General features: G+C 33.4%; 1 protein-coding gene across 7 annotated transcripts in view; it reads left to right on the top strand.

The window, feature by feature from the left end:
* The window catches only part of LOC125051513 (AF4/FMR2 family member 1), a 201,447-nt gene that overhangs the window by 165,065 nt on the left and 21,863 nt on the right, over positions 1 to 14,519 (top strand). For all 7 annotated transcript variants that reach the window (XM_047651867.1, XM_047651864.1, XM_047651863.1 and 4 more), the window contains exon 9: positions 272 to 329. In XM_047651867.1, the coding sequence (XP_047507823.1) occupies positions 272 to 329 (58 nt within the window). The remainder of the gene's footprint in view (positions 1 to 271; positions 330 to 14,519) is intronic.

Below are 14,519 nucleotides of genomic sequence, written 5' to 3'. Positions count from 1 at the left end.
ACTGAAATCTATACGGCGTTACATATCGTCACTTTACTGGAAAAAAATTCAGTTTCTAATTTAATAGATGAGCGTTATCAATAATCTACAATTTTTATCGCCTACCCGGGAATTTATACCTACAACGTTTGTTCGCCCTATAAGTGTGATTATTTCGTAAATATATCTTAATATAGCATATACGGAGACAACAAAATTGGCTTTAAGAGTCAAAATATTGCATTTATCACGACGATTCATTAAGTGTTTTTAAATAACATACTATTTTTAGGTGCAAGAAAACCCTCAGTTGGCAAACAACGATCTCAAAACACCTGTCACTAAATCTGGTAAGTTTTAGTTTATAGTTAATAATTAAAATGAGGTATCAAAATTAATCTAGGTTTAAATTTAATTAAATTTGATATGTCACGTACATATTATGTGTAGAATTATATGTTTTTTGTAGATATATAAATGACGATGGAACTTTGTATCTACTAAAACAGAAGCTGATAAAAATTACAGAAGTTGTTCGAAAAATCTTATTTATAATAAAAGTGTTATATTTTGCGAACTGTGGAATCGACTTCCCAGTGATATACAATCTACAATTGTTTTTAAAAGGAGCATACTCTCTCAAAACCTGGCTACCTACTAAAATGGGTTTCCCTGAGCTGCGACGCCCCAATTTGGGCGTCCCGTAGGATCGTTTGCCCCACTATCCTATAAAAAAATTACGATGAAACTTAATGCTCTAGTGATCAGTTAAAATCTTTTTGCGAAACTGTTGCTCGTATAACATTCTGGAGAATGGTATTTGACCCAAACGCATGTGTCAGGCTAATATATAGGCCTATATAGAAAAAGAATTAATAAAATAAGTCTGCGGCCAGACATTCAGTCGTGTTTGTTTTATGAGTATAATGCACGCGGTGACTCGCTTTTTTTGTTGACGACAGGTGGTGTTGGCGATTCGAATGAGCGATATGAAATAACGTTTTTACCTTTAAAAGGGGTTTGAATATTGTTTGTTGTAAGTTTATATCGCTGATATTTGATTCATATCAAACGGCTATTTATTATTGGAAACGCGCAATTATATCAACGATTATATTATTATAAGTTCTTCCGATCCTTGTTGTATGTACAAAAAAATATAGATGGTGACTTGCACTCAAAACAACTAATGTGTACGTGTGTATGTGTATAATACGTACGACCAACCAGGCTCCAGAAGATAAAACACTCCTTATATGGAAATTGTATTTGTTTAAACAAACTCCCATGCGAAATTAGAGAATTATCACTGAATAAATTCAAAACTCTCGTTAAACGTTAATTAATCAATAAAGCTGTTTATAAATTTGACGATTATTTAAATGATCCTAATCCTGGGGATTAATTTCTTCAAGTTCAAATATTTATGGCTGCTCGCCTCACAAACAATTTGTATGACTCAAAACTTGGCGATTAAAAAGGGTGCCGGAGAGTTTCTTCTAGTTCTTCTCGCCCGATCTACGCCCTTGACTTGCTAACTGGTAGTAAATAAAGTTAATAATATTGTCTTTGATTGACATAACCTTTACACATTTAAAGAAAAAACTGTTTTTAACGCATTAAAGTTATGTATTATTATAAATTTACAATTATTTAACATAATTTTAAATTTATCCGACGTTTCGCGTGCTTTACAGCGTGCGTGGTCACGGTGACTAGATAAATAAAGTTGTTTTGAGTTTGAGTTTATTCAATATTTAAAATAATATTGTTTTAACAATTATTTAATTGCTTTTGACAGAAATTTAAACGATTTTAAGTATTCGTAGTGTATTTGGGTTGCAAGATAATTTGATTTAGACATTTTTTGAAAGTGTCTTTTATGTAATAAGAATATAAAAATATATATGGCAATTTATTGTTCCCGTTTCGTATTGTTTTCTTCTTCGATTGATAGGCCGACACCAATCTCGCTTTGTGACAGTGTAGGTCGTTATTTGCACTCGTGATAGATACCTAGATGCGACCAATACACATATGAGTAAATTTTCAGTAAGTAATAGTTTCTTTATACGATTCTAGTTTATACACAATTTTTAATATTTCACTACACGTTTTCTATTAAAATGATGTTTGTGTATGCATTCGTTTCAAATACACCCTCATTTAATTATATTTATATACTAAATTTATAGTTTTCTTATAACTATTACATTTTATATTAAAACTTTATTCGGTTTTTTGATGATATTTATAATAAATCAGATTTTACATTTCTTTAAAGAGGCTTATGTGGGGGGGAAATAGTTGAATTATAACTAAATAAATAATGATGACTTCTTCTTTGATTATATTTCTCACGGGTAAATTGATGCCGGTAAATTTTTATTTTTGTTATATTTTGAGATACAATATGCTTTTTATTTAATATTATTCGTCTTATGTTCATAGAAAGCGTTTTTAAGTTTTTCCTAATATCTATTCTTATGTCAGGACAGAAGTACACAGAGTCCAATCTCCAATTACCAGAATGATATCAATTGTCAGCCCGTCACGCCACAACGGGACACTGGTGACGTAAATAGTTCTATCAAATATCCTTCCAGTTCTCGCTATCCAAGTCAGCACCCGAAAACCATCTCCCGAACTTCCATTGTTTTAAACGTTTTTATACTTTTTTCGCCATTTAGCTCGTCGAAAATGTTTGAATAGATCGTCAATCTGGCCTTTGTTCATTAAACGTCGAACCCTATGTGTTAACGAGGACAAAAACTTTTTGCCTTTATTTTAATCACGAGATGGCTATTTGATATAAATGTTATTTTATTGATATTACGCGACTATCATTAAAAAGTAATACATTATTACTTTTATTCCGACGATTTTTACAGTAGTAGAATTTAATTTAAAATTGCTATGATTTTTACAAAAAAAGTTAAGGAGAAAAATAATATTAAGTATTAAAATGTAATTAAAAAACAACTGCAAACTATTATTATAATGACAATAGTTTGTATAAATACTCTTAATATAGTTACGGAATAGCATTTTTTTTCAACCTAGCAATGCGTGTAAATAGAATATGCGTATTAGAAAACCAGTCTAGAAAGTGGCGCGCACAAATATATCAACTTATTTTATACGTGTGTGTATACGGAGGATCGGATTCACCAAACAAACATAAACTAAGTTCTATAGTTGTTATATTACATATAACCTTTTCTTAGGAATCACATTTATTGGTAAATACGGTACAAATTTTATCGCGTTCATACAGCGGCTGGGGGACTTCCTTTAAATTTTAATTTATAAAGCCAAAGGGCATTACAATAAAATATTTTAATTATTTTATTGTACACTTTTAGGAGGAAATTAATTACTAATAACTAATAAATACTTAAAAGTAAGTTATTAGGTTCTATGGATTGGCGGGCAATTCGAAATTGAAATGAACTTTCGAAATTCTCTCTTCGAATTTAAACTCTCCAATTTCCTAAATATATATTTTTTTATATATTGTCTCTGCACATAGACAATTTAACATTACGATCTAGCCTAACTTAAGACTTATAAGTAATTTAAGTCTAACTTCCTAAATAGGATATTAAACATAAGAAAGTGTCCAAACTTCTTACAGTCTCAATTAAGGGGAAGACGCTCTGTTCTTATGTCCTATTTTTTCACTTATCACTGTTTAGCACTTAAGACTAATTCACTAATTCGAATGGGTTTATTCTTATCAATCTTCTCACTAGGCCCGTGGTGTCAAAAACCTAATGCTAGTCCCTAGTGTAAGGATAATATAAAATACGTAAGCTATGAAAAATTAATACCTATAATGTAGCTTCATCAAGTTAAATGCCGAGCCGATAAAGCCAATAAATACACTTCATGTTGTAAAGACCGCATATTATGTAATGGTTTCATACGATTCAGCAATTAATCGAATAATTTGATTGATGAATGATTATTTAAAAATTTCATATTTTTTCTTTTGTATTGGCTTCTATTTAAATTACTTGTCTCTACTAAGATCTAAAATTTGATAGCGGTCTTATTGCGTTTCATCCGTAAAAATGTTACGCTCATGACCCTAAAGAAGTTTCACTTCACTTCAGTCTGGTCATATTTCTTGATTAATCTAATAGGCAAGAAGGTGATCAAACTTTTACGGTCTAAGGCAAATCGGTGAGGAACACGATGTTTTCCTTCACCGTTCGAGCGAATGTTAAATGCGTGCAAAGATAGAATAACCATTGGTGCACAGCCGGGGATCGAACCTAAAACCTCAGGGATGAGTATCTCGTAGTGAGTATCTCATTGTCCTCATTTTAACTTGTGTTTGAAAGCATAAATAAAATAAAATCATCGTATCAGTCTATTCTGGAACCAAATCCTTCGATTTATATACATATTTAAAAAATGTAAAATTCTCTCTCAAGAAACTTATGTTAGCTACTTTTTGTTTGTTGAAATGGAGTTGCATTCGATGTGTTACTTCGACAACACTGACGTTATTCAAGTTTGTGTTGTGGTTCTTATAAAACTTTATAGAACGTTTAATGTTTTAATAAAAAAGGATTTTTAATGTTTGTGATCATTGGATATATACCTATTTAGCGTAAATAATATAAAAGATTAAAAGACAATGTGAGCATATTAAATGACTCATAATTAATTCGCAGTACCGATCAATTCAACACATTATTGATAATATATTTATATTTGCCATAATTATAATAGCGAAAGATATAAGATTATATAATGAACAAAGAATTACTGGAAAATAACATCTCAATTCTTTCAGTAAAAAATAAAGAAATGTTAAAAGTAATTATAAATTATTAAGTGCTTTAACTCAACTAGCAAGTATCCTTATGTTAAAATGACAGTCTTTTTAACCGACAAGAAAAACGCGAATAAGGAGATTTATAATTCGACTAGAATTTCACATCTCAAGGAGGTAGGTACATAAAGAAAGACAGATTTTTGGTCATAACATACATAAAACACGCCATGTCAAAAACGTTCAGTTATTGTTGGAAAATTCATGACACCGATAATAAGCGACCATAATGTGATATTCAATATTATATAAAAATATTATCTTATACAAAGGTCTTTAAAAACATTTGAGTCCCTTTGAAGTCGATCAGTTAACGTTTAAATATTGCCAGACTACCTTTTCTTCAGTCTTTGGAGCATATAATCTCGTTTTCAGGCATGAGACCACAAAAGCTTGTCATTTCGTTCCGGAGTTACCCATTTGCGACCGAAACGCTAATGCCTAATGTGGCCTAATTACAGAGTTAATTTGCTAATTGCGACTGGATTCAATAACCAACAGTGAGCTTGCGTTTTTATTGTTTAATGAATTGGTAAATAAGTCTGTTTGGGGTTTCGGGATTTTATATAACTACCGTGTTTTACGTGAATGATAAAGGTTAGTAATAAAAAACCAACCTTTTAGCTTGGGCCACAGATTTCCGTATCTGTTTCGTGCTTTTTTCCTTATGGCCGATTTACATTATCTTAGTGTTTAGGAGAGTGCTTTAGTACAACTTGAAAGGCAAGTTCTTTAGTGCTTTAGTGCGTTGCGAGTGAACGTTTACATTTCTTCCAGTAGAGTATCATTACAGCGCCACAATGAACGCGGGCGCGGGAGGGGTATCACTTGAAACAAAAATAAAAAGCTATTCTATTTTGATTCAACTTGAAAGTCAAGTAGAACCGTACTAAAGCAAGTAGCGTTTACTAAAGCAAGTAGCGTTTACATGTTTCAACTAAAGTACTATCCTAAAGCACTCTCCTAAACACTAAGATAATGTAAATCGGCGTTTAATAGTAGTATTCAGAAAAATATCTTGTGTTGTGCAAGTATAATACTCGATCTAAAACAAAAAGAACCTTTATTCGAAATTGAATACACATGAAGATAAAATGAATTAATAATAAATTATTAATCAAAACTAAACTCTTGTGAAAATATTTTTTGAATTTGAAAGCAAAACGCAGATTGCAGTGATTGCGAATAGTTGGCAAATCGTATTGAAGCGACGTCTCGACGGGATTTGTGAAGTTTAAATGGATTGCGTACTTTTATTCCGTTTGCTTTGGTCCTCGTACGCAAACCGTCTTCATATCGTCGCGTTGAGGCGATTTTTTCCGCTATTTAGACTTGAATGTTTATTATCATTGTTTCACTTTGTCTTTTAGATTTTCTCGCAAGTAAATAGTTAAAACACATTGGTTCTTATTTATATAATTTTTTGGACAGTTTTATGGGTAAATCTAAAATACTGAACATAACAAATATGAAATGCGGGTAGTTACAAAATAAATCATCGTGCATTTAATACTTTTCTTGGCCCGGTTTTAGTTCGCACGTACATTAATTTATTAGTGCTTATTAAACGTTAACCTCGTATGTTCGTGGTATCATAATTATAAACATTAATTAGTATCTTATTTATTCTTTACATATATAACTGTGCTATGTGTGTATTTGAAGTAACTCTACACATCTAGGTATTTTTTAAGCATACGTGATCAGCCTTCCGGGTAATCCAATCAAGTTAATTTTGCCAAATCCAACGGGCTATACATTGTAAGGAATTTCGATACGAAAGCCCAACAATCTGAAGGATAGTGATCTATCTCATTATCGTATGGTGTGGTTTTTGATCCAGTAAATGTATGAAAATATTTAAAAGACACGCTGTATCAATAAAAACGTAGTTGGAAAATGTGTTTTTTTGGCTGAATTTATTTAACGCTTAGCTCTTTTTTGACCGAAATTGTTACTCTACTTTTTCTCTGTCATGGTAGATTTTGGCAATTTTTATTTTTTCATAATCAACGAGCTTACTGGACGCCCGTTTTTAATGCTAATTATTTACTACCTAACTAATTTCAGATTTCAATACATAAAACTTCTTTATTATTAATAATTGTAATTGATTTTTCATCGTCAAATGTTTGCCATATAGGCTGTGTCTTTTGGTGTAGTATTTTCTCTGCGGGTATGTATGTGTATGGTTAGTACGGCATGAATAAATAAAAAGTCCTTTCTATATATCTATATAGCGATAATCCCCGAGTGTTACAGTTTTGTTTAACGTCGTGATGACACCGGATGTTGAGTGAGCACTTCCGTCCTGTCTCTATTAATAGACAACTATTTCTAGCACTATGATAACAGGACACGTGTGAGGGCTGAATCGTTTTCAACTGTTGTGACTCCCCACTGTTAAATTAACTCTAAAGCTAATTATAGTTTGGTAGCACTTTTCCGGTTTTGAAAAATGGAAAAATAAACATGGCATTACTCAATTTTCTGAAATCGGTGCAGGAATTTTTTGAGTTTATTCGTTGGAATATAAGGAATTTTTCCTTATATCTTTATATATATAATTCTTCTGTGAGTGTGTATGTCACTGAACTTCTCTCAAACGACTGGACCGATTTTGATGAAATTTTTTGTGTGTGTTCAAGGGGATCTGGGAATGGTTTAGATTCACAAATCAGCCCGCCAGATGGCGCTGCAGTCGGTACTTTCATACTTTGCTTTACTAATTGCTTGAAATATCATGCAGGACAACGTCTGTCGGGTCCACTAGTTTTTATATATAATTCTACTGTACGTGTGTATGTCACTGAACTCCTCTTAAACGGCTGGACCGATTTGAGTGAATTTTATTGTATGTGTTTGGGTGGCGCCCTGGATGGTTTGATTCACAAATCAGCCCGGCAGATAGCGCTGCTGTCCGTATCTAGCTTATTTAATTGTACAGCCAATAAACATACAAAAAAAAAGCCTTTGTTTATCTTGAATTCTGCTATACCAACTGCGTGTTCATGGACTGCTTTTGGTCTCTGTGTGATGCTGCTAGAACTATATTTAATTAAAGCTACTATACTATTGAGTAATAGGGAAACATTAAACCCGTTTCATCTTTTCTCGGAGCGAACTTGAATATTAGTTTTAACTTAGTAAAAGTATAATCATAAATTGATTTTATAAAGTAATGAATAGCTAGCTCAAAGTTAAAAACTTATTGACTGGAAAATACTGCTTTAACTTTTTTTAACAATATTATTACTTTTTTATTATCTACTATATAAAAAGTGACAAGATCACAATGTTCGTTCCTATACTCCTCCGTAACGACTCAACCTATCCCTAAAACCCTAAGTGATAAGGGGCGGCCACACCAAAACATTTTTTTTTTATTTTTGAGAAAAAAAAATTGTTTCTATTTTTTTATGATACAGCATACAAAAATTCATACAACCCTGAATTTTCACCCCTCTTCGACCAACCCCTATTTTTATTATTGTAGATACATAGTTATTTTTATTGCACTAAAAAAATGTTTCCTAGAAATAAAATACATGGCAAAACAACGTTTGTCGGGTCAGCTAGTTGTGTTATATTATTTTACGCTTACATTACGAACATGTATCAAAATCCTATTGATCTCCAAAGCCTAGAATACTAACAATGCGAGGGTCGTCCGAAATTCAGTCAAGTGAAGATATTTCGGTTAACCGAGAGTCGGAAATCTGAACAATTGGCGCTTTGGTGAACCTATTCTATTGGATTTCATCTTTTCATTAATTTCCATTTCAATTCCTTCTGAATCAAAAGTACTTAAACCTTACCCAGGTATAAACGATTATTATTATGCATTCGTTAGTTGTGAATGCATTTTATAAAAATAAATCAGTGGCGCTACATCCTTTTTAGGTCTGGGCCTCAAATCCTGCCTCCTGTGCCTGAAAGCCAGTTTCCTCACGATGCTCTCCTTCCTCGTTCAAACGAATGTTAAATGCGTACATGCAAAGAAAGTCCATTGGTGCACAGCCGGGGATAGAAAACCTACGACCTCAGGGATGAGAGTCGCACGCTGAAGCCACTAGATCTACACTGCTTTGCCGCACTGAATGCATTTTATACTTCTTTTTATATAATAAGTTAATTAAATAACCAGTTTCGCTTTAATTTATACATGTCTTGATTCTGTCATTGCAATATTCGTACTATTATTCGTAAAGTAATCATTCTAAACTATTAAACAATTAAATATTAACAAAACAAATCGTATCAAAATAAATTATGATTCTAAAGTAATAGAAGGAATCCAAATGATTAAACAAATCAACAATAAAAATCAACGGTCAATTGACGCGATCATAATATCCTGATAATCCGAGCATTCCCAGACATATATATTGATGTATAGGTATCGCAGGTTTACTCTGTGACCTGTGGTTGTACCCCCACGTTTAGTCGCCACTTTTTTGTCTACGGATTTCGCACTATGTTTGCACCAGTGCCGCATCCTTTCTTATATGATATAAATGACATACTGGGATGAGTTTCCTGTCTTCTACATTACGTGAACGTGTCGATAAACTTAGACCCTTATTCGTAAAAAACGTAATATTAAATTTATTAATAAATAAATATTAGGACAAACCATTTATCTGATGAAATGAACAATACACACACATATACGAGAAATACAAATCGCTTTAATCAAAAATGGGCCCAACTCAGCTTTCAGTTGCTTTCACTAGCAACACTGATTTTCAGTGGATATACTATCTTGGAGTGACAGCTATGTACACTGGACAAAACAAGATACATACAATAATTTTTAAAAGGTCTTTTAAAGTTACGAATAAAGGCTTATGAGTTTTCTAAGTTTGCCCACTATAAGGTTTCAATACGTAATCCAAATCGTATCTCAGTATGGCAAATTAATCGCGCAACGCCATCTGTTGACTGACGTGGAAACTGTGCAATAGGCTCCGCATTATTTTTGATTATTAATGGATAATCATTATATATAAACAATCGTGACATATGTACATAATTGTTTGTTTTGACATAAATCATTTATAGAAACGTAAGGTATTTATGTAATAGTTATATATGGTAGAGTAAATTAGTAAAACGTTTTTAGAGATTTTTTAACTTGATCCGTGTTTATGACATTATTACATCGTTTCAAATGCTTTACTGCAGTGAGAAACGTCACGTATTTAAATGTAATAAAATCGCATTTGAATTCTGTAAAAATGATTTTATCTGTTCATATTTAAACCTCGTGAAAATAACTATAAAACAACTTACAGAACATAAATTAATATACTGTCTAGAGTCCACGTCACAGTCCAATTATTAAACGTCAGTTATAATATCCCAATTCATCTGTTAAGTTGGCTACCGGGTCGCAGGGTGGCGCCCCCGACCACCGACCTCCCCATACTACGTCGTACGCTAGCGTTGTATGTATTTACTACCGATAGTACTCAACTACTCACTGTTAGCGCGCCGATTAATATCTCGGCTAACTGAACTCGCGTAATTACCAAATATAGAGTTCGATTTAAATGAGGATTAACTATGTAAATACTATCGGCGGTGGTGATTTCGTTTTGTTCATAAAATTATAAAAGCCCAACGATGTATATAGATGTAATTTCCGATTAATTAATGAACTTTTAGGTGAATAGTCTATTATTATTCATTTAAATTTACGTTTAGCAATGGCGCTACAAGCTTTACGGTCTGGGCCTCAGATTTATGTATTCCGTGATCATTTTTAATAGGCAAGTAGGTGATCATCCTTCTGTGCTTGACAGACACCGTCGAATTTTTGAGGCATGCCGGTTTCCTCACGATGTTAAGCTATTGCATAGATTTTAGATTCCGTAACGAAAAAAACCTAACACACGATGTCGCAATATAGGTGCGGCAAATACGCGTTAGAGTGGGACAGAACGCATACTGCGCATTCCCATCTCTCTGACGAGATCGGTGACGTAGCGTGAGCGCGGCCGGTACAGCCGGTACGCGTTAGAGTAAGACAGACTATTTAGGCGTTTGAGTCTGGTAGAGTGGTAGATTGAAATAATATCAAAGAAAAAACTTGAATTAATAACAAATAAAAACAAATACTGGATAAAAAAAAAAAATTATAACTGCATAAGTTGATAAAAAATGCTATGCAATAGCTTTACCGCGGCAGTCCCCGAGTGCCACACGTTTGTTTTCCTTCACTGGTGTTAAATGAGTACATACACAGAAAGTCCAGTCTAACCTACGACCCCAGAGTTTAGAGTCGTACGCTAAAGCCATTAGGCCAGCACTAATCAAAATGTGTGATGCGTACGTCGTAGAGATTTTTATAATATCCGTTGGTTTGACACATTTTAGATGAAGTAATAATGAAATCTTTGAAACTTTTCCGTATCTTGATTTTATGAAGTTAAAGTTCAAATTCAAAAGACATTTAAATAATGATCGAAGTTTTCGCTCTTTTTAACTAAAGTATTCACAAATTCGTTCGTTTACGAGTTAAATCAACGTCAATTAAATTAAGGCAAGCGGCGGCCCGTCAACTGCTCAGTTCGCAGATCTTAGGACAAAGGGGTGTGGGGCGGGGTTTATCCTGGGGTATAGTTCAGAATTAAGCCAATGTCACGGTGATAAATATGGAGGCTATATACATTTCAGGTAAGGAATAAAACGAAAATTGTAATATGAGGAAATTATGTATTCTAGTAAAAGTTTTCGTTTGCGCTCAGAAAGAAAAGAGAAATCATTTTTTTTAATAGGTGACCTAATAATCACAGTATCGCCCGATCTTAGGAATAATAAGTTAAATAAACAGTATAAGAAGCTCCAATGGTTTTGGGTTTTTACGACGTGGTATTTTAGTCCAATACAATTTCGTATTTGAGCCCTGTCAAATATGTCTTATTATATAAAGAATGGTTTGATAGGTCTTAATAAAGAAGAAGAAAGATAAAATAAGAGAAAGAAAGAAAGAAGACGAACGTGTAAAGATGTTTAAATATATGTTCTCTGTTTTATTACAATGGTTAAAAGCATCTTAAAAACACATAATTGGCACGGATTAGGTTCCACGTGAATCCATAACCGGATTTGTCAGACACTTGGGTGGTAATGTAACGAGCGTACGCCACGTATCGAGTAACGAACTGATTGGGGCTGTTGTACGGAACCGACGGTCGCGAGAGGCATTCTAATGGCATAAGGGTGAGGCCACGGTCACGGGGAACGATTGAGCCGTCGAGCCGACCTGTAGCGATATATCGTCAGAGCGGATGGGACTAATGTATGAAGCGATTGTCAATTGTTTTTGAGAAATACTTGCCTTGGAATGTATAAGACGATGGTCAATTGTTTTTGAGAAATACTTGCCCTGGAATGTATAAGACGATGGTCAATTGTATTTAAGAAAAACGTGCCGTGGAATGTATAAGACGATGGTCAATTGTTTTTGAGAAATACTTGCCCTGGAATGTATAAGACGAAGGTCAATTGTTTTTAAGAAAAACGTGCCGTGGAATGTATAAGACGATGATCAATTGTTTTTTTGGGAAAGTGTGTTCTATGGTATACCTTCGTGATATAGTTTGTTACGCCTTTAGGTTTCTGGTAAAAATAGAAAAAATACGGAAGTTACAGAAGGCTCTTAAGGATATATTACGGGTTCGATATCTGAGTTGAGGTACATTAATATTCCTGCACTCTTAGAACGCATACATTCAAAGTTAATTAAATAGTAGATTAGAATAATAATAGCAACTATTTGCAATAAGATGCATGCACCTGTTGCATTCAATACATAGGCCAATACAAACTACTAAAATATATATAAGGATTTAATCCTATAATGAAAAATCGCTCGCTTTAAGTTCCGCGTATCATAGTTCGCTACCTTAGAAAGAAATGGGTCGGCTCACAGCATATATGAGAACGCATGGCTGTTTTATAAATCCATTGAGAAATGGCAGGCATCGTTTCTTTATTGTAATCTTTTTTAATGTTGACTAGGAGATAGGTTGATTTTTCTTTAGCCTTCATTGTGTCGCTATGTAGGGCAGTGTATATATTACGCTAACATTATATATGTTTATATGTGTGTTTTTTATATATTCAATAAGTTGTTAATTTTTATTAGAATTGTGGTAGATTATATTGTATTATTTATTACGTATACCTTGATACTCAGCACATTGAATTAATTAAAAAAAAATTATCTACTGTGTGATTTACATAGAGATAAATTAAAACATAAAATAAATCAGTGGCGCTACAACCTCTTTAAGTCTTGGCCTCAGAATTCTGAAACTATTTCATGATCATTTTTAAATCTAATAGGCAAAAAGGTGATCAGCCTCCAGTGCCTGACACCCGCCGTCGACTTTTGGGTTTAAGACATGTCGGTTTCCTCACGATGTTTTCCTTCTCCGTTCGAGCGAATGTTAAATGCGTACATAGAAAGAATGTCCATTGGTGCAAAGCCGGGGGTCGAACCTACGACCAAGGCCAACACTGCTCTAAAATTAGCATTAAATGATGAAATTAAAACATAGAGAGATAATAAGGAATGTTGAATAGAACCATATAAAATCCTCGTATTCCTAAACCTATTGCATTTGAAAATTGTTCAATAAACAGGACAATAAATATCTAAATGATGTTCATGTGGGGTGAGACGCGACCGGTCCGCACCGTCTCTTGAATGTCAATGAGGGCCATTTTATATTTTATACCGCGAGATTTTCTCCCATCTACCCACCCCAATGTCCTAGTTTCATAGCGACCGCCGTAAATTTGACGTTAATTCTTAATGAAAACAAATATACTTAGAATTTCACGTTTACAGAGTGTGTCGATTCGTATTTATCCTTTATATTTCAAAGGACTGTGCATTGTTTTATTAATTTAAGCCACAAGCTACTTCTATATGAGACAATCTAATGGTATAATTGAAACATTTCCTGTTTTCGTAATTTTATATATTAATTTTATGAAGAGCGTTAACCAATAAGGAAGTATTTACATCCTTATTTATAAACATATAAACCTAAAATACGTGACAAAACATTACCTAATTTAGGCTTTTAATTCGTTTATCAATCACCGTAACGCTGTGTATAAAATTAGTCATTCAATATTTACGAACGTTTTAATCTTTCTAAAGTTAGGATCACAAAGGATATTGATCTTGAAAGTAATATATTAAAATGGCCCCGATCAGCACCTTTACGACTAAGCTGTAGATACATAATAGGAGTGCAATTGAGAGATTGGCCAGATGGAAAGCGGCGTCTCCTCGCTTTGTTTAACCTCTCTAAAGCTTCAATATTGAAAATGATTTGGCTCCGCAAGGACAGCGCCCCCAACCCAACTCACGATCAAAATAATAAAGTTGTAACAACGCAATCTTTTCCTAATAACTACTATATTACAAAAGCTTAGATCTTACATTTGAAAAGCAACTTCAGAGTACTCAGTCAGCCGCGATTGCTGAGAAGATTGAACTTTATTGTAAACGTATTAAGATACCATTTAGATTTTAAATGCAAGCCAAAAGACCTTTTCGAATGGAGAGCGGGGGGTGACTGAAAACCGAAGTCTCGTCACATTTTCAGTTCAAAGCCGGGAAACTAATTTTTCTCTCGAGTGTGTCGCCATTTTGGGAGGATTTTTTCGT

The sequence above is a fragment of the Pieris napi genome, chromosome 8 (genome assembly GCF_905475465.1).
Source record: "Pieris napi chromosome 8, ilPieNapi1.2, whole genome shotgun sequence".
In the NCBI taxonomy this organism is placed as follows: domain Eukaryota; kingdom Metazoa; phylum Arthropoda; class Insecta; order Lepidoptera; family Pieridae; genus Pieris; species Pieris napi.
The sequence above is the reverse complement of the archived record's forward strand: the minus strand, read 5'-3'. Positions and strand labels throughout refer to the sequence as shown.